At 35.3% G+C, this 21,344-nt stretch overlaps 1 protein-coding gene across 2 annotated transcripts; it reads left to right on the top strand.

Annotated features, from left to right (window-relative positions):
- The first annotated feature begins 1,947 nt into the window (after window positions 1–1,947).
- LOC110996908 (sulfotransferase 1E1-like) lies at window positions 1,948–21,111 on the top strand. 2 transcript variants are annotated; one of them, XM_045629953.1, is made up of 7 exons: window positions 1,948–2,207; window positions 11,396–11,530; window positions 18,005–18,104; window positions 18,884–19,203; window positions 19,512–19,606; window positions 20,084–20,264; window positions 20,841–21,111. In XM_045629953.1, the coding sequence occupies exons 1-7, from the start codon at window positions 2,132–2,134 to the stop codon at window positions 20,951–20,953; spliced, it is 1,020 nt and encodes a 339-aa protein (XP_045485909.1). In that variant the 5' UTR covers window positions 1,948–2,131; the 3' UTR covers window positions 20,954–21,111. The 2 variants fall into 2 exon arrangements, with proteins under 2 accessions (XP_045485909.1, XP_022120501.2); XM_022264809.2 differs by lacking the exons at window positions 11,396–11,530; window positions 18,005–18,104; window positions 18,884–19,203; ... (1 more) ...; window positions 20,084–20,264; window positions 20,841–21,111 and adding exons at window positions 3,995–4,129; window positions 4,708–4,807; window positions 5,587–5,906; ... (1 more) ...; window positions 6,669–6,849; window positions 7,529–7,706 and having other exon boundaries at window positions 2,057–2,207.
- The last annotated feature ends 233 nt before the right edge of the window (window positions 21,112–21,344 follow it).

The raw sequence follows: 21,344 nt of genomic DNA, 5'->3' as shown, positions 1-21,344 counted from the left end.
CGTTTTTCTCTTATTTGCAATTCCGACTACCACAAAAAAGTCTTTTCATGAAATTGAAATTCACAAATATCCTAGCCAATGACAGAACTTTCAAATATAGTGTAGTTGATATACGTGGGTAACACTGAAAATGTTTAGAACTGGCCAGTTAGAAACATTGCTAATGAAAAAGTTTTTATGGATTTCAATTTTAGAACTCTTTGGTAACCTAATGTATATTGCATTCATTTGTCATTTGTTTTTTTGTAAGTTGGCGGCAAATCTAAAACTCTTGTTACAAGTGAAAATGAACCTAACGCGAGAAAATTTCCAGTCAATGATTTATTATGACTTTCATTGTGGGCTTACTCAACAACAAAGCTATAATAGGCTGCTATCAGCATTTCTTAATGAAGCCCCAACTCTTGCCACTATTAACAATTGATTTGACGAGTTTAAACGTGGACGTAGCAATTTCAATGATGATCCGCGTTAGGGACGTCCTTTAACAGCGGCTACTGAAGATAACATCAGTGCTGTGCGACGCTTGATAGAGGAAGATAAGAGAGTAAACTATCAGCAGATACGGGCAAGCTTAGTCATTGGTATGAGTCAAGTTCAAAAAATATTACATGAACATTTAGCCGTCAGGAAGTTTTGTTCCTGCGCCCTCGAAGCAGGATCGCCTTTCACTTCACTTCAGCGCACTCCGCAAAACGGAATGTAACTATGGCAGGTGTTGAGATAATAGGTCATCCGCCATACAATTCTAACGTGGCATCCTGCGACTTTCGTTTATTCTCAAGAGCTAAAGATAAAATTCGAGGTATTCCCTGAAGATGCGGTGAAAGTATAATATGGAAATGCTATAGAATGTGGTGGTTGGTTCCATCGAATGCGACGATGTGTATGCGGAGATCACTTCGAAAGACAATAAAAGTATTAGCATCTTTCTATATAAAACCGTATTTCATTTTCTAAATATTTTCCGTGTTACCTTGGTACTATCAAGAGATCTCTACAAGTTCGTTAACAAACTTTCCTTATATGTAATATTTGCCGATAAAGTTGTCATAAAAAACACAATGATAAACGCAATGACAGTACAAATTTTTGTACAAATGTATTGCTTGTGTTGCTAGGAGATCCTCGTACACATAATGCATAAATGTACGAATTTTATGTAAACATTTTGATCAAGCCAAACCATATATAATATTCAGGAAATAATTCATCCTTAATATCGTCGTGTAGATGTAAAATAAAATCATAATTCGGTAATTTAATTACCATTGATCCAATTCCAAATTATAGATTGAAAATAAAAATATTTCTTTTATAGGTTCTTTATGAATTTATTTATTTATTTATTCACACTTCGTTGTAAAGAAACACAAATAACACAATACATAAAAATTACAAGGGATGCAACGGGCGGCCTTATCGCTAACAAGCGATCTCTTCCAGGCAACCCTAGTAAGAAAATAAAAAGGCTTTAATGTGTTTAATGTTGCAGCTTACATGCTAAATATATTTAGTCCCTACATCTTCTTTTCTATTGGCAAACGGTCCTTTATTTATTTACAGCTTGACCATAAACAAAATTTTGACCATGACCATGGAAAATTTTAGAGGTGGGCTGGGCTACCTCTAAAATTTTCCAATCTTGGAGTCTAGCGGTTCGAATCCACATTGGACCCGCTACCTTTTTTATATGGTCCTCCCATATTTTTACCTGCCTGCTGTTGTTTATTTTTCGTACCACTCCATAGCTGTTCTGTTTCATTATTGCTTCTTTTCTCTCATCATATGATCCGTCCATCTCCATTTTAGTTTTTGGTGTGTGGTATGCATGCATCTTTAAAATTTATTTTAATTTTAATTTATCTCTCCTAACTCCTGTTGTACTTGTTTCGTAACTGTTTTGACAAATGCTTATTATATTTCCCAGTTGTACTGTCAATGCACAGTTCTCACACTCGTACCACAAACAAAACATTCAAACAAGCGAACAAACAAACGTTTCGTAAATAATTTTAATAACGTCTAAAAAATATCCTGCTGATTAAAATTACATAAAATAATATCACACTATTGATAATTCGTCAGTTGGGGTCGAGTTCTTGTAGCAATTTTAGTGAATTTGTTCAAAATGGCGAGCAAGCCGTATCCTTTAGAAATTCGTGATTTGGAACCTCATGAAGCGGAGAAGATGAAAGTATTCTCCGGTAAGTATTGAATGGTTATTTAAAAAACACCAGTGGCGATACAAATTACAAGTCCTCAGATTTCTGTAACTGTTTTGTGATCATTTATTTTGCTGAATAAATAAGCAGACAAGTTGATGAAATTTCGTCGTCGAATTTGATTTAGAAGATTCGCAGCAGCACAATACAGAAATATATGTATATATATAACATTGTGGGCTAATTTCAAATCTTCACAAATAGCTTTTTTTTATAAAACAAGAAGGTAAACATTCCAAACTTAGTGTAAAACGAAACAACAGTATTTCATTCATCATGATAGAAATAATTTCGTGTCAAAGCTTTCTTTGCTGTCACCACACTCTCAGCGAACATATCAATTTACAATGTTAAGTTACATGTTAAGTTACATGTTAAGTTACATGTTAAGTTACATTTGTTCGCCGCACTAACCATAAAGTTGCTCCCGCTATAATTTGTGTTTAATTTGGGTACATACAATAGGTTCTGATGATGTTAATGATTCTGTTTTGTTAAATGTTCGAAGGCTTATTTTGCTTACCAGCTAGTACCAGTTGCAGTTTTCATAAGGTAGATAGTGTCCACAATATCACGTCGTAATGATAATGGTAACATGTGAAAATGTTTACACCGGGCTCTGTAATCAGGCAGCGAAATTTTGGCCTTAAATTGCAAGTGTTTAAAAAAAATTATTTACAATATTTTCAATTTGATTATTATAAATAGCAAACAGGTTCCAAATTTGTGATGCATACTCTAAGTTGCTTCTAACATACGAACAAGAATGTTCAATGAAAAAAAAATCGAAATCATGCACGATCAATTATTATTTGTATTCCTGTATACAAGGAAATATGTATAGTATCAGAACCTAAGCACAAGCATAGCAAACATTCTTAATATGTAGAACATAATATGATACACACATTTAATTAAAACTGTTTTTATTTCTAGCTTTCGATGGATTCAATCATGTAATTAATTAATGGAACAATAAGGAACAACAAATTTACTGCGACATTCTTCATTAGTCCTTTCTTTAAAATTATCTTAAATGCATCATTATTTATAAACGGTTATTATAATACACGTCCAAGTAAAATATAACGTGTTCCGAACAAAGAGGTCTTGCGTTCAAACAGCGTGCGTAAGGATACAGGATCCATACCTAATGGATTTATATCGCGTCACATTATTTATATTCATGTTTGTTATTTTTTCTGATATGCTCGCAATCATAAATTGATTGATCGTATTGTTATCCGTAAAATTTATCGTAGTCTTGATAACTGTGATACAGAATGTTCTTCACAATTTAAGGAAAAAGTTATCTACAGAAGAAAAACCGTACGTTACGTAAAAAACTGTTTTACGTAAAGTGTGGTTTATTTCATAAATTTATCAGTATAATGTGTATCAAATGAATTAATAGTTTATCCATCACGAAAGTAATCTAGACTATTAAGCCCCGTATTCAAAAGACAGTTTTACTGTATGCAATAATTTTTTATGATTCTAACACCGTATCATATTTATTATTTAATTATTATTATCCAACCAAAATAATCACTTTTTATCAAATTGTCACAATAATCTGACATGTCATATATATGTTAATAAATTTAAAAAAATAGCGCCAAATGCATTTATATGGCGATGGCGCAGATAGAAAAATATCTAATAATACACACGTATTTGCGTTTCACTAACAAACTAACAGTATAAACTAAATATAAAAACCTCTCTATCCTGCAATTCGTGTATAACAAAAATTAATATATTTTTAGGTGAAAAGACAGGTTTTGTACGCATAGGACCAAAAGGATATGTCCTTGCACACCGATTTTTGGAAATAGCAGCAGATATTTATAACATGGATATACGACCGAGCGATGTATTTGTTGTCACCTATGCACGATCCGGTAGGTTCCAATTTTTTTCCGGATTGCAACACTCGTCTGTGGTAATATTGGAATATGGTTTGAAGGCTCTGTACCTACAAATGATCAAGCACTCAGTCTGCCGATTCATTTGTCCAATTAGTGGCAAGGGATTTTATGAATTTATAAGGAACTATATTTAACAGTCTTGCCTTAATCGACTTTAATGGTTTTAAATAAAACCTCTTTATTTCAATAATTCTACATCGAAGTCTACAATACCATGCTATAATACATATTATATTCTGTTTTTTATAGAACAAGCGGGTAAGTAAACGGGTAGTTTGCTAAGTGCTGAAGTGTCGCCGCCCATGGACACTTCACAGAGGGCTCTCCTCATTGCCAGAGGGCTCTCGAGTGCGTAGGCGGCATTTTATTCAGAGCCGACTTAGCGCTAAGTAGTACTCGCCTATCCCAAATCCAATACAACTTAACTAACCGCCAATTATCGAATATTAAATCAAAACACTTTATATTCCATAATAAATAAGAAATATTCATGGGTAGAGCTCACATTAACCAAAGACAATATGATTATATATTTATTCACTAATCTTTAGGCACCACGTGGACTCAAGAGTTGGTATGGCTGGTTGCGAACGATTTGGACTACGATACAGCAAAATCAGTTTATTTAACGGAAAGATTTCCATTTCTGGAGTAAGTATTTAAAAAAAATAGGTATATAGAAGTAATGAGAATATAAACAATTTGTCACTTGAAAAGTTTCATTTGCAAAAAATCTTATTTGCATAACGATTTATTTTCTTTAGTTTATTATATATTTAAATCTAAAATTTGAAAGTAAAAGGAAAAATCTAAATAATATCGAATAGTGCAACCTCCATCTCAACGGGTCTTGACAAACCTATCAAGACATTATAAGAACTAACCTTCCCACTTACAAACAACCTTCTTTGAAATATTTTTTACGTTACACTAAAATTCAACTGATAAAACATCAATTAGAATATATGGTAATGTTTAAGATTGAAAACCCAAGGTAACAGCAGTTGACTTTGATAAAACAAAAATTTCCATACTTCACACTTTGAATTAAGTTTCTGTTAGTTGTAAATGTATGATTCTATGTATTATTTTCTCATCATGTTTGTTATGATTGCCTACAAGTGCTTGTCAAATATAATCTTGTATTTTATTTTTCTTAATTACTAATGATCAAGCATTACACCTAGTTTTTCTCCAAGCATTAGACCTCTTAAACCGATCTGCCTAATATATCCAGCTCCGGATAAGCTGTGTTAAATCCGTTAAAATCGCGAAGAATTCGAACGAGAGGTGCCTGAACTCCTAGGTTGGTTTTGGCAGAAGGAATTTGAAAAACATTGCTGAGATCTAGTAAATTAGTAAGAGGTCACTTCTCTGTGATTATTTAGCAATTTCTATTAGAACGTAACGTGACTTATTAAATTTTATAGATTCTCGATGATGGTCCACCCGGAAATGATACAACGTTACCTAGAAAATAGTAAAGGAGATGAGAAAAAACAGAAGGAAATTAAAATGATGACGTCGCATATCGTGAAACAACTGGCGTTGGCGCCTTCTCCTCGTTTTATAAAAACACATCTGCCACTCTCCCTTTTGCCACCAAATTTGCTTGACGCTAAAGTAGTGTATGTAGCAAGGGACCCGAAAGATGTCGTTGTCTCATATTTCCACTTATGCAGTTCAATGACCTTCATGGGATGGACGGGTGACTTCAAACAATTTTGGAATTTGTTCATTAGCGATTTACGTAAGTTTTATATTGCTTAGAAATTATTTAGTAATCCATCAAAACTTATTTAAGCACTTCCATATTCGGCTGGAAAATTTAAAAATGAGATCGACTATATACTTACCAATAGTGTTAGATCATTCGAAGATTGTCATGTCTCTTTAAATTTAAATTTTAACACTAATAAAAATGGGGGAGGCCTTTTCCCGTGGGCACACAGAATCAGTTGTCGTAGATTAACAAAAACAATAGCTATAATGTATATATTTTATTCTGATATAAGGTTATAAATAATTAAAATATTCGACTGGTGATTAGTGGGTAAACCCATCAGTTGTAGACGAAATATATCGATTATATACCGTTACATAAAAGTATTGATATAGAACAACACTAAACTAAATTGTAATAAAGTTATATAATTCTTATTCCAGAATATTGGTCACCGTTTTTCGAACATTTGAAGGAGGCGTGGGCGAAGCGTCATCATCCAAATTTACTCTTCATATTCTATGAAGAATTGCAAAAGGTTTGATTGTACAAACATATTGTTACTAGAAAATAAACAGTTTTTCAATTACATTACAACTTGAAACTTCTGGGAACTAAGATATTTTGATGAAGATAAATAATAAAATAAAATAGATATATAAAAATTCTATGTTTTGGTGATTGATGTTGCCATTTATTTATTTTTAGATTAAATTTGCGCATAACCAAATAATTAATAATTTTTTTTATAATGATAATATCAGTCCAAACTTATTATTACGTTTTCAGGACTTACCAGGGGTGATAAAGCGTATATCTGCTTTTATGGGAAAAAACTACAGTGACGAGGAAGTGGCAACACTCTGTGAACACCTAGACGTTAAGAATTTTAAGACAAACCCTTCCATCAACAACGAACAGTTCAAAGAACTTGGCCTAACGACACCTGACTTGCAATTCGTCAGAAAGGGTTCGTATGATATCAACTTATTCGTTCTACGAAAAAATTATATGTTGCCCAGATTTTTTTGCACGGTTATAATTAAATCCATCTTCAGGTGGGTAGATGCAAGATGGGTAGCGACGGTTTTCCTTCCCAACGTTGAGACATTATCGTAATGGCTTACTGTAAGGATAGTGATTGTAATTTTCGGAATAAAAATAAATAAATAAACTATGAAAAAAAATCAGTAAAGACTTAATTTATAAAAATAGTTCGTGCGTACAAAGTACGAATGTCAGAAGTGAAAATTCATTAGATGGTCATGTACCAGTCTATGATCACTCCATGAATTTGTATATCTATATTCAAATTGTATACGTGGTAAGTAAAAAAATCTGCGCAAATACTGCACAAGACATTATGCGACAAAATTTCCATCTAAAGTTCTAATATGTAACTACTAAACAAATACATCAACCAATAGCGTGTATTTTTTCTCGATCTCCCTTTCTCACTCTCTCTCTCAATCGGTCACAATCGCTCTGTCCCTTTTCTTCGATAAAACGCTGCACATCTCCGTGACGTTTCATAAAAAATTTACCCTTCTGCGCCTAAAGACTTCAAAAATCTTTTAAGTTTTGTGAAGTGCCATTACTGGATCTAAGACTGAAATAGTTCCGTTTCAATGACAATGAATGCCTTACAGGTAAATCAGGCGGTTGGCGCGACTACTTCGACGAAGAGATGATAGCACGGACAGATAAATGGATTGAAGAAAACATGCGCAATACAGATCTGCGATTTCCGAGTGCACAGTAGTTCTACCCTTTTTATTAATATATTACTTTGGAATTTGTAAAATGTAATAAAATTTATGAAACATGCTATTGAATATACTTTAAATAATTAAAAATATGTATGATTACGTAAAAATGCTATAACCCACGTCATTACTTCCACCAAAAGGTGAGAACTCCGTATAGAGTGAAATTACGCTTTGCTGGGCAGCTTCCCTCCATATGACCAAGACACTTGTTCATTCGTGATGTTTATGAATTCTCGGCTACGAGGCTCGATTCAACGACGAGGCTGTATGCTACACTACGTACTCGAGTCTAATTCAGCAATAACATAGGGCATAAACGAAAATACAAGCTAATGCTAGAAAAAATATAAAAACAAATCTTCAACAACTTACTCAAACTTAATATAACTTTAGATACACTAATTAACATTAAATTGATTTAAAATTTACAAATACTACCAGTTCGCAAGTCCAGGGCGTAGAGCGGGCAAGAAGCTCTCCGCCACTCTTAATCGCCAAGTTTTAAAGTCAAAGAAATAGTTAGAACTGCAGCAAATCAATCCCAAGGATAAGGATCATTTAAATATTCGTCAAATTTAAAATAAAGCTTTATTGATTCATTTACGTTTAAAGAGAGCTTTAAATTTATTCAGTGATAATTCTCTAATATCGCTTTTGAGTTTGTTGTAAAAACGAATACAATTTCCATATAAGGATTGGTTTATAATCTGCAGCGTAGTTGGACGTCCGCTTCAATTAATAGGTAGAACAGACTGCAGACCCCGGAAGCATGAGTGGACCACACAAACTGTTCTCCGCCAGGAGTCACCGATTCCGCTTGTGATCTCACTGCTTAACCGATTCCTCAGTTCTACGCCACAGCTGGATATATTTGTGACAGATTTGGTAAGACTGAGAGAGATAAGTATATATTTTTTAAGTAGAACATATTTATAGTTTCGTATGTAAGTTAGTCTATAATTATTTGGCAAGTATCGGTAGTAAATACATATATAAATAAAGTTACTATGCTGGCTTAGGCTTAGAAGTATTCGAAAAGAGATGTAGGTGAATTTGAAGTTTAGATTACATTGGATTAAAGTATGTCGACTCAATCGTTGGACATGCCAGTCAGTCTACGGGACGAGATATGGATTTGCGTGCAAAGCGCGGAGAACCGGCCCTACTGGAAATTTAGGAGAGTAGCCAGCAGTGGGCGTCAGGCTGAAATGACGATCAACCTCTCGACTTTATATAAAAAAATACATATCTAGAAAAAAATTGTATCTGTATTAGATTTCGAGTTTGTTTATTACAAACAAACATACTAACAATATTTTATAATACTGATTAGGATGCACAAAGCATGCAAAATTATTGTAGACGTGCTATATAAGGCATATAAAATGAATCAAGTCACATTACTTACGATAACTCGCCAGTTTATTCAAACTTCTCTTAAAACACTATTGTTTTAGAATTTATTTAAAAATGGCAAAACCCTACCCTTTTGAAATTCGAAATTTAAAGCCTCATGAAGCAGAGAAATTGAAAGCATTTTCAGGTAAGTTTATCTGTGTTTTAACCTTAATTTTAAAAAATTGGTCGCTGATGCAATGGGACTATTTTCTCGCCAGATTAAAACGATATATCTGTCTGTATCAAGAAAGAATAGACTATAAAATGACATACAACACCCATATAACATCATAAAAATAAACTCCTTTGAAAAAAATCTGAAACTTTTCTAAGGTGCAAGAAAAGTTTAAGTTAATAAAATTTTATGTAATTGTCTCAAGTAGTATGCATACTTATAATCGTGTATGTTAATACGCGTATAGTGAATTCTGGCAATGTTTAATTTTTGATTTGGCAATAACGACAAGAAGATTTTTACACTTTTTTTTAAATTAAATAAAGTTACAAATGTTAAAACCTCTTCAGCTGTGAAAACATCACAGCTCGAACCCTTCTCTATTCACTATTGTGCTTGCCACAATTGCTTAATAACGTTTTGGGGACTACGGGAAATAAGACAAACAAAACTAATTCCAAATTCAAATACTTTTTTAATCTGTGACAATATTCATGGCCACGCTGACTATCTATGATTTTTACATTAAAGGCTTTTATTTCGGTGCCCATACATTTTAAATATAAAACACCACAATACAAATTATTTGGTCAACAGTGTATCTTGGGACAAGTCTAACAGGTTGCACGAGATAGAAATAAGGACACGTAATCCCAATACTATCTTAGATTTTAATTTCGTCGTAGATTGTCTTTGATCATATATAATATTATGTGTCTTTGTGAAATTTAACACATATCGCAGAATTATCATTTACACATAAAAACCTGACCCTCGTTTGCGCCATTTTGCCTATAGAAGGGTTTTGGCGGGATCTTAAAATTATGTTTCATTTTAATTTCTATACCCAACATTTAACAGAATAACAGCAATAAGTGTAGTTCTATTAAATAAGCAACAATGGTATTTGATAAGGCAAACACTTCGTAATGTAATCGTATTTTATTCATGGAATTTTTCCAGTCTGTTGGTATTTTCTACGCTTAACATTTGCATCGAATTTCATGCCAACAATTCAATCAATTTTCTGTATATCTTAGATATATCGTTAAATTATCAACCACACTATACCTATTTCCTGATTTTCTGTTATCATTTGTTTTACCTGAACAATTTACGGCTGTATGTTTTACATTTGTTACACGTCTGGACACTTCAAGAACTCAGTATTAAGCAGCGTCAAAACAGTACAATCTCGCATCCTTACATTCTTCGGCCACGTATCTCGGCGTGATCAGTCCATAGAACGCCTTGTCGTCCAAGGGAAAGTGGAAGGCACTAGACCGGTCAGGTCACCTAGACGTTGGTCTGATCAGATTAAGTCTGCCGTAGAAGAATCACTGAATCAGTGCAGCAGGATGACCTCTAATAGGCAACGATGGCGGAACGTCGTGAAGCGCATCACACCTGCCCCTTCTATTACCACATAGCGAACACGACCGCTCGGTCAAGAGTGTACCGAATAAGAAGTTTTACATTGAACTTATATTGGCTGTGCGGGCTTAGGTGTTTAGTGGGTAGGGTCTCGCTATCCCTCTGAATAGCAGTGTAGACCCAGCCCCACAGTCCCCGGGTCAAGCTCGCTGCATTCTTGATGCAGGCCTGCATAAGTGCATTTTCACGTCATTAAAAAAAAGAAGGACTTATATTGGCTACTTTATGCATTATCATCTACTTGTTAGTCTCACATACAAACTTTTTTCTATAATGCGCGGTAAATTATAGTAGTTGATAAATTCCATACAGAGTAATGATTCATCAAAAACCTGGTGAAACTTCTTGAACACAGAGAAAAAAAAAAAAAAAAAACTTTTCTACATTTTCTTTCAGAAAAACTTTTCTAATATTTCGTCGCTGGCTTCAGTCAAAGTCTAACAACCTTCACAGGCCTGTTGATACTAAAAAAACCTTAGTTTAAATATAATCTACACGAAATGAAAGCACCAGCTGCCCACGGAAGTATTTCCGAACCAATTCGACTTAGGGTCCTTCAAAAAAAGAGCGTACTAATTCTTAAAAGGCCGGCAACACACTCGCGAGCCCACTGGCATCGAGAGTGTCCACTTAGCATCAGGTAAGCCTCCTGCTTGTTTACCCCCTGTTCTATAAAAAAAATGAACTCGGTAACTTTCGAGACACCGAAACGCTGAAGTTCCAAAACATATTTGTTTCAGGTGAAAAGACGGGTTTTGTACGCATAGGACCAAAAGGGTATATCGTTCAAAGCCGATTTTTGGAAGTAGCAGCAGACATATATAACATGGAAATACGACCGAGCGATGTGTTTGTCAACACATATGCACGATCAGGTACTAAATATTTTTTTTAAATATAAAAGCTTGCCAACGCTCGGCACACTGTTACATCGCATAAACTCACAGAATACTATTTTAATCAATTTTTAAATTGACGAGCACTTATAAGGGATAAAATATTAAACAAAACAAAAAATTACTATTAAAAAAAACTTACAAGAAAATAAAAAAAATACGATTTTAATGTGTGAGGTGAGCAGCTATAGATATCCACACCTAGCTCGTTTATCAAAATGCTCAATCTGGACATCGGTAAGTTTTGACCAAAACGCGTTCTACGAAAAGGAGGGACAAATGGAATTTACTGAATTTAAGCTCCCGTATTCTAATATAATATATATGCTCTATTCGGGTTGTTTATGGCCGTCGTTGCGGGTTTAAGTGTTAACACGTGTTTCGGATTTAATTATTTAGTTTTTTCTATTTTTATCGTAGTTTAAGCTGACTTATCTAATTGGTGGTGGTTAATTAATAACATCAACTAATAACGTAAGTTATTTTTATTTATTTTTTAATTTTTCCCTTTAACTTGTTATATTTTTAGTAGTCCTTAATGGAGAAACATCCTCCAGACCCTCCGGATCCTCCGGATAGGGTCTCTTCTCCGGTTGAGTTAATGGATTCATCCCCCTCAATGTTTTCCCATCCCGGTGTCAAACGCAGACTCGACACTGACAAAGAAGTTTTAATGGAACCCTCTAAAAAACCATTGATTGAAGGCCGGTCATCTGCTGATGATGTCAACCCTGGGTTTTATACCCATCCATCATTAACTGACTCACCCAAGACTTACCTTGTCAATGACAAGGGTCCTTTTATAGTACATGTTTCTTGCCCTGAAGCTGACCCATCCGCTGGTACATCAATCCGCCCAATTAAGTTTGGTCACTTCTTGGTCAAAAACAAAGTAGCCAACATTGTTCGAGATGGTGTTAAGAAAGTGGGTCGTAACAGAATATCTGTTGAGTTTAAGTCGGGTTTAGATGCCAATAATTTTATATCTAGTCCCATAGTACCTTCCAGCAATTATTCTGTTACTATTCCCAATTATAATGTTTCCCGTATGGGCCTTGTGAGAGGTGTCCCAGCTGATTGGTCGATGCAAGAATTTGTTGAGACTGTTGAAATTCCCGAAGGTTTTGGTATAGTCCTCAAGGCCAGACGCCTAAATCGCAAGACAATCTCCGATGGTCAAATTACATGGACTCCAACACAAACCGTTGTTTTGACGTTTCAAGGACAAAATCTTCCGGAGAGAATATTCTCCTGTCATAATTCCCTCCCCGTAGATACTTACCAACTTCCGACAATCCAGTGTCTTAACTGTTGCAGATTTGGCCATGTTAAGTCACAATGCCGGTCGAAACCTAGATGTTTTCGTTGTACTCTAGCCCATTCTGGCGATGAATGTAATATCCCGGAAACAAAATCATTATGTTTATTTTGTACTGCCCCACACTTTGCAACCAACAAAGCATGCCCCGAGCATAATAGACAAAGAAATATTAAACACTGTATGTCGCAGGAAAATATATCCTATCTGGAAGCATCAGCTCGCTTTAGACCTAGCAGTGGCAAATCTTTTGCAGATTCTGCAAAAGCTACCCCGTCCTCTTCATTCAGTTTATCCCAGCCCATTATTATACCTTCCCAAGTATCCCCCCAGACTACATCATACAGGAAAACTATATTTCTCCCTTCTCGTTCTAGGCCAACATCAGGTAAATCTTATGATAAAGCGGCCCATGAGGCCATTACTTCCAATTTACCCTCATGTTTACCAAATGGTTGTGCCATAAGCCCCTCTTCCCTTATCAACAATGAAGTTTCCCCTAATGAAAATCTTCTTGACTGCTTATGGTCATTGATTTGTAACATGCTATCTAAGTATGATGATATCCCCGTACCGTCCCACGTTGCCCAAAAAATCAACTTGCTCCACTCATTTGTTACCAAAAATGGCGAATCTGGTGATTCAGTGGAATTGTAAGAGTATTCGTAATAAAAAATCCGAATTAGCCTTTCTGATCAACAAATTCTCTCCATCTATTCTAGCCATATCGGAGACTTGGTTATTGCCGGATTCCCGCTTTAGGGTTTCTGGGTATCGTTGTCTCCGAGATGACAGGGATGATGGCTATGCTGGCTGTGCCTTTTTGGTCAGTCGATCTCTCACCTTCCACTCATTATCCCTTCCTCATAGTGATGGTATTAATGCTGTGGCTATGAGGGCTTTTAATATCTCATTTATTTCTGTTTATATTCCCCATCCCCATTTTGACCTCATTTCTGATTTACGTTCTATTATCCTTTCGGTTCCTCCTCCTGTTGTCATGTTGGGTGATTTCAATGCCCACCATGTTGCTTGGGGTTGTCATTCCTCAGATTCTTTTGGGTCCCTTCTACTCGATTTACTTGATGATATAAACATAAGTGTCTTGAATAATGGGTGTCCTACGAGAAGGTGTCTTCCATCTCAGAATCCCGCTAGCGCAGTGGATTTATCACTTTGTTCTCCTGATCTCTTCCCTTTTCTATCCTGGCGGGTTTTTGAGAGCACATGTGGAAGTGACCATTTCCCTATTTTCATTGATCTCCCATCCAATTTAAGGAGTGTTATTCGCCATTCTCCTCTCTTAAAATTTAATCTGAACCAGGCCAATTGGTCAGACTTTTCATCCACTATGGACTCAAAAATAGCTGCGCTCCCCGCAGTTTCTGCTGAAAACTGTCTATCTTCATACAATGATTTTATCAATTCCCTTAACTCATCTGCCTGTTTACATATTCCTCTTAAACCTTCAACACATAGAAAAATTTCCCCTCCTTGGTGGGATTCCGAATGCACAGAGATGATTCAAAAAAGAAAAGCATCAGAAAGGTCATACAGTCTCTGCATGACCTTGGAAAACTTTTTAATTTATCAACAAGCCTCTGCAGCTGCTCGTAGACTTTTTAATAAAAAAAAACGTCTTGGGTGGCATAAGTTTTGTGAGAGCATGTCTCCTGGTACCCCTTCGTCTGTGGTTTGGAGGCAGATCAGAAGATTCCGATGTTCGCTCAATTCCTACGATGTCCCTTTCAATGATCCTTCCAGCTGGATTACCTCCTTTGCCGACAAATTGGCTCCTTCTTCAGTCCCTTTTTATGATTGTCTTCCTTTTAAGTATAATTCTTTTATCCCCTCTTCAAACAGTCTGGATTGTCAATTTTCCTTGGAAGAACTCAACAAATCATTAAATGGTCTTTCTGACTCTTCCCCTGGAGTAGATGGAATCCCCTACTCATTCCTCATAAATTCTTCGTTAGGCACGAAAAGATACTATCTTGATTTAGTCAACATATTTTTCGATCTTGGAATTATTCCTGACTCATGGAATCGACAAATTGTCATTCCACTGCTTAAACCTGGCAAGGACCCATCAGATTTCTCTTCATACAGACCTATTGCTTTGTCTTCCACCCTCTTAAAAATTATGGAATATATGATTAAAAATCGTTTAGAATGGTTTTGTGAAAATAACAATATCCTCGCAAAATCCCAGTTCGGTTTCAGGAAGGGCTTGAGTACGACGGATAGTCTAAGTGTCATAACCACCGATATTCGGATTGCTTTTAAAAAGAAACAGTTCCTTGTGGGTGTTTTCTTGGATATCGCATCTGCGTATGACCACGTGCTGGTTCCAGTGCTCAGGCAAAAAATGCTTCAGCTGAGTATCCCTGAGAAGTTAGTACGTTTTATTTGCAATTCTATTTCGTGTCGTTGTGTTATTATAAGATCCCAAAATACCGAGCTGTCTCCTAGATCTATATGGAGGGGCTTACCTCAAGGTTCTGTGTTGAGTCCACTCCTGTATAATATTTACACCTATGATCTGGAGCTTGTAGTGAATTCCTTCTGTCAGATCCTTCAATACGCGGACGATGTAGCCTTATACCTTTCATCAAATTCAATTGAAGAAGCATCATCACGCATAAATTCGGCTCTGGATTACTTGGGTGATTGGTTAGATGATCATGGTCTTTCCATTTCTGTGTCCAAATGTACGGCAGTCACGTTTACTAGAAAATACAGGGTTCCTCAATGTAACATTTCATTTAAAGGATCCCCGGTGTCTTGCTCTAAGCACGTAAAATTTTTAGGCCTTATTTTAGACTCAAAATTAAACGGTGTTCCCCATTTCAACCATGTCATTAAAAAAAGTGAGAAGGGTGTTAACGTTCTTCGTTCGTTATCTGGTGTGAGATGGGGAGCACATCCCTACTCGCAAAAGCTTTTATACAATGCTGTAGTACGAAGTCATTTTGATTATGGCACCTTCCTTTTAGATCCTGGCAACAAGCAAGCCCTTGACAAAATTTCCAAAATTCAATCAAAATCTTTACGCATCATCCTTGGTGCTATGAAATCCTCACCCATCAATGCTCTCCAAATAGAATGTGCTGACCCCCCCCTGTATCTGCGTAGACAATTTTTAAGTGACCGATTCTTCATCAAAGTCCTTCAATATTCTTCACACTCCATCTTGTCCAAATTACGTCGCTTATCTTCTCTTACGATGCCATCTAGTACAGGTAATGTTCCATGCCTATTACTCAGTTTTAAGAAACTATCTCGTCTTCCTAATCCCGTTGAAAGTTTCCCTAGTAATCCCTTGTTTTTAAATAGTTACGAATCCCTAATTTTTGATCCTAAAATAATTTTAAACTTTGGAATTGATATAAAATCCCCCGAAGCTTCCATTTCTTTTCTAGAAAAAATTTCTAAAGACTGGCAGGGATGGTTGCCGATGTATACTGATGCCTCCAAGTTTCCCAGTAATGAGTGCATCGGTGCGGCTGTATGGGTCCCTTCATACAAAACAGTTTTGAGCTATAAACTTCCTCCTTTGACCTCCGTATTTTCAGGTGAAGCTTTTGCAATTCTGGAGGCTGTTTTGTACGCTGAGTCCCATAACCTGAATAAAGTTACAATTTTTTCCGATTCTCGCAGCTGCTTACAGGCAATTCTTTCTAATCCATTTAGATCTAAAAAAAAACATATTACAATTTTAAAAATAAGAGAAGCTTTGTTTAGGTGTAGTAAAAAAGATATTCAAATTGTACTTATATGGATACCTAGTCATTGTGGTATAGCGGGTAATGAAACTGCTGACTCTTGTGCAAAAGGTGCTATTTTCTGCGGGTCTTGTCAGCACCCTAACATCTCAGCTCACGACCTAACAGCTCTTGCATACTCCCACCTTCTAAAATCCTGGACTATTGATTGGCAATCTTCTAAAGAAAAAACCGGCAAGCACTTCGCCAATATTCAATATTCAATCCCTTCTTCGCCGTGGTTTTTTAAACATAAGTTTTTAAGCAAAAAGGTCACATCTTTAATCTGCCGTCTTCGTATAGGGCACGCTTGTACTCCCGTTCACTTAGCCAAAATTAAAATTAAAGACAGTTCTCTCTGTGAGTGTGGTATGGACGAAGGCTCGACAGATCATATATTTTTTAACTGTTCTCTAATTAATGACTCGTTATATGACCACCTACCTCCAAACTTCCCTCGTCCATGTAACCTTAACTCCCTTCTTTCCCTCCCATCCAGTCCTATCGTCAAAATGTTAGGGAAATTTATTTCTGCTAATAAATTAAACTTATAGGATTCTCCCCTCCATAACTTGTAGTATTATGTTAACCTCTTGTATATATTAGTATATATCTATGATTGAAGTAAGCTTTGTGTGTGTTGTCTTTTTTCTGTGAAGTCATTTTTGTTTTGGGTAACTCTGCTTAGATTTAATTCAATCCATCAAATCTATCCTCACCGTGATAATGCTTAGAACGTGACATTGGCGGAATTGTGATTGACACAGAAGTCGCCATTAAAAATAAAATGAATGAATGAATATATGCTCTATTCCTTGAAGCATTGTCAAATGAAATGTCTGCCTGCCTTTATGCCTATGTAATACGGTTTATTATCTAATCATTTAAATCTATTACATTTAGATTTAACTGTAAGGTCTAAAATCTATTTTAATAAACCAAACATACATATTTGAGGGATAGTTCTCTAAACCTGAAGACCACTCAATATAATACAAATTGCCTAAAGAAATTCCTGCCAACCCGAGTAGTAGCTGATTGCTTGAATAGGCTAACGGAAAGTGTAATAAGTGCAACCTCTTTGAACTCCTTTAAATACCGCTCTCATTTAACATCGCTCTTGTCCGCTCTACGCCCTTGAATTGCGAACTGGTAGTAAATGTAAATTTACAATTAATTAAATTTTTTTTGACGTTCATAAGTGTACTTGTTTACCTAGATGAATAAAGATATTTTTGTTTCTTTTGTTTGAAATAGTAGGTTGGATAATTTTCCAAAACCGGAAATACACGCAGTAGCTTATTAAGTTGCTAGTTTATCTACTTTATAGTAATAATTATACTGACATAAAAGTTAATGAATATTTTAAAGGGACTACATGGACTCAAGAGTTGGTTTGGCTCATTGCGAACAATTTGGACTACGACACTGCAAAATCAATTGTACTAAGGCAAAGATTTCCATTTTTGGAGTAAGTGTATTTCTGAGTTATCGTTTTTACTCGAAGTCCTATTATGTCCCGAATCGGGTCAGGTTTGCCTCAATTAAATCGTGTATTTTTAGGTATATAGTAATAAAGCCACTGAATTTTGTTTTTACATTAAACAACAAATAAATCAGCAATCTGAATAGAATGGAATGACACACGACAAACGGCACACGGAAAAAAAATAAACTTTAAAATTCGAGCGTACTCGTAAATTTTAAAGGCCGGCAACGCACCCACTAAAAATGGGTGTCTATGAGCTGCGACCACTGCCTTTTTGCGCGTCCCGCAGGCTCGTTTGTTTATATATATATGTATTATATAAAAAAGACAGAAACAGAAATACAGTGTCGGCTGAATTTAATAATTCTGGCTCTCAGCTGTATATTGATCTGGCGTCAATTTTCAGTCAGCACTTGTTTTACAAAAAAATTTACGATTTAATCAGCCCATGTCGTTGGCGTCAGACCAGTGCTAGAGAGACCATCACCTCCAGTACCACATTTCAAAAGCTTCCCTTTGCCTTTCCATCCTGCCATCATCATCATCATCATCATCCTGACATCCACCGGGATTTCACCGCTTATGTTTGCTTTCTGCCAACTGAAAGTGAATGTAAAGTTTGCGGAAACTGTGTATTGTGTATTCATTTCTTGCAGTAAAGTTGTGTTTAGTCTGTAATGAAAAGGACTTGATGTGACCCGATAAAATATCGTAATCTCAGATGCACCTATCTATATAGGCGTCTTAACACTATTTCGCAGATTTTCAAGCATTTTTCACTCGGAAATGATACAGTATTATCTAGAACAGAATAAAGGAGATGAGAAAAAGCAGAAGGAAATTAAAATGATGACGTCGCATATCGTGGACCAACTGGCGTCGGCGCCTTCTCCTCGTTTTATAAAAACACATCTGCCACTCTCCCTGTTGTCACCAAATGTGCTAAACGCTAAAGTAGTGTACGTAGCAAGAGACCCGAGAGATGCCATCGTCTCATTCTACCTATTGAGCAAATCAATGACGTTCTTAGGATGGACGGGTGACTTCAAATCATTTTGGGATTTGTTCATTAGTGATTTACGTAAGTTGCATATTACTAAAGGCATTTCCATATTCGTCTAAAGCAATGGTGCTACGATGTTTAATTAAGTTTTTATCATCAGCTTTGTGTCGATCCAGGACAGGGGTCAATAGAGTCTCTGGGCTTAAAAAACTTTAATCTTTTTCAAAATATATAAAGAGAAGATTATCCAATCGATTTCATTAGATATTGTTAATTGGTTTAAAAAAACGAACTGGGATGTTCTGCGATTTTGATTTTTCATATAAGGTAAATATTTTAATGGGATTTGTTATTGTTGAAGAAAATTATTAAAAACATTATTTCAGTGTACTGGACACCGTACTTTGAACACCTGAAGGAGGCGTGGGAAAAACGTCATCATCCAAATTTGCTCTTCATGTTCTTTGAGGATCTAAAAAAGGTATGTATTTGGGTCAAAAAAATCCAGACAATTTAAAGGTTGATTAAATGTTGGTTAAATGACATGATAATAAAGCGCAGAACCGTTCCAGGCACGGTCTGTGCTTTATTATCATGTCATGTAGGCCGTGCTATACGATTTATCAAATAAATAATCTTTCAACCATTGGACTGAGTATTTACAGAATTTCATTAATTGTAATACAATTATTACTATCATTGTTATCGTTATTGTATATTTTTGTTATTAACGTAATCATATAAAAATGTAACGCATAACGCGTAACGTAAAAATGTGACGGTATTTTTTTTCTAACGCCTGTAAAGAAGTTTCACATTAAAAATCTATTTGAATAGACTATAGAGAATAAATATCGAAAATAGGATTACGATGGATTTCCAAGTACAAAGTCTGCTTCATTCTGATGTTAAATGTGCAATGTTGTCAGGAATGGTTTGAGCCCAACTATGTTTATAGGACTTACCGGCGATGATAAACCGTGTATCCGATTTCATGGGGAAGAAATACAGTGACGAAGAGGTGGCAACACTTTGTGAACACCTTCATATTAAGAACTGCAAGAAAAATCCTGCTATCAATATTGAAATATTTAAAGAACTCGGTGTCACGAAACCTGACTTAGAGTTCATCAGACAAGGTATTAAATACAATTTATAATTATTTATCCAGAAAAAATGCCATCATCTTATTATAACAATCGTTTTTGAACATATCATGTTAAAAACATGTAACACAATTTTTTATTTATGTGTTTTACAGAATAATATAAAATCATAATGTACTACATTATAAAACCACTGTGGCTTGTATTGTGTAGATCGTGAGACATGAAATAAAATAAAAATAAGTTTTTTTATATATTTTTATGATACTTTTAAATCTTATAAATGACTGGTATTTCCTGGAAAACTTATATACTCTAAACTGGCTAGTAGCTTTCGATGGTGCTCGTCGTCAATGGGAGCTAAGTCTCTCCAAGAAAAGAGCGGACTAAAAGGCCTGCAACACACTAGCGAACACTCTGGCAGAAGTCCATGGTTGGTATCAGTTAACATAGGTCTAGCCCGTTTGTCAAAAAAAATATTTTAAATTTTTTTGTGATAGTCTCACACCATTCGCAATAAGACGTCCTAGACCACTGTCTTGCATAGCCTTATTTATAGACTTTGAACACATACGCCCAACAAACGATATACAGAAAATCTTATTACAGGAAAAACAGGCGGTTGGCGCGACTACTTCGACGAAGAGATGATAGCACGAACGGATAAATGGATGGAAGAAAACTTGCGCGACACAGATCTGCGATTCCCAAGTGCAGAGTAGTTTTAAAATGATTATACTTGAATGCTTTTCGTATTTCTATAATCAATGTGTTTTGATCAAGCTTTAGACATTTTTATTATGAAACCATTACAATTTTTGAACGACTTGAGGTATTGTATGTCCTGTAATAATTACACTGAGACATTTATTAACATGTTTATTTTATTATGACATTTGCATGTTGATGTTTGGCGTGTATATTTTTATGCCTCTTTTTATTGTGCGATTTTTTTTTATATTTAATCAATCTGAATGAACTTTTTTTGCAAATAAAGGACACTATTATATTATTTATTTAAAGCTACTTGCTCAAATAAAATCACATAATCTAGTTTACTAAATATTTTAATTTCTTTAATGTGAATAAAGGTCCAATCGGTATATAATTTTC

This window comes from Pieris rapae, chromosome 11 (genome assembly GCF_905147795.1).
Source record: "Pieris rapae chromosome 11, ilPieRapa1.1, whole genome shotgun sequence".
NCBI lineage: Eukaryota > Metazoa > Arthropoda > Insecta > Lepidoptera > Pieridae > Pieris > Pieris rapae.
Note: the sequence above shows the minus strand (reverse complement) of the source record. Positions and strands in the feature narration are given on the sequence as shown.

What these genes read in the sequence shown, in the direction of transcription:
- LOC110996908 (XM_045629953.1), top strand. Translation starts at nt 2,132, where the DNA reads ATGGCGAGCAAGCCGTATCCTTTAGAAATTCGTGATTTGGAACCTCAT. An exon ending in CAACACATATGCACGATCAG is followed by an intron (nt 11,531 to 18,004) that starts GTACTAAATATT and finishes AATATTTTAAAG; the next exon opens with GGACTACATGGACTCAAGAG. An exon ending in CAAAGATTTCCATTTTTGGA is followed by an intron (nt 18,105 to 18,883) that starts GTAAGTGTATTT and finishes ACTATTTCGCAG; the next exon opens with ATTTTCAAGCATTTTTCACT.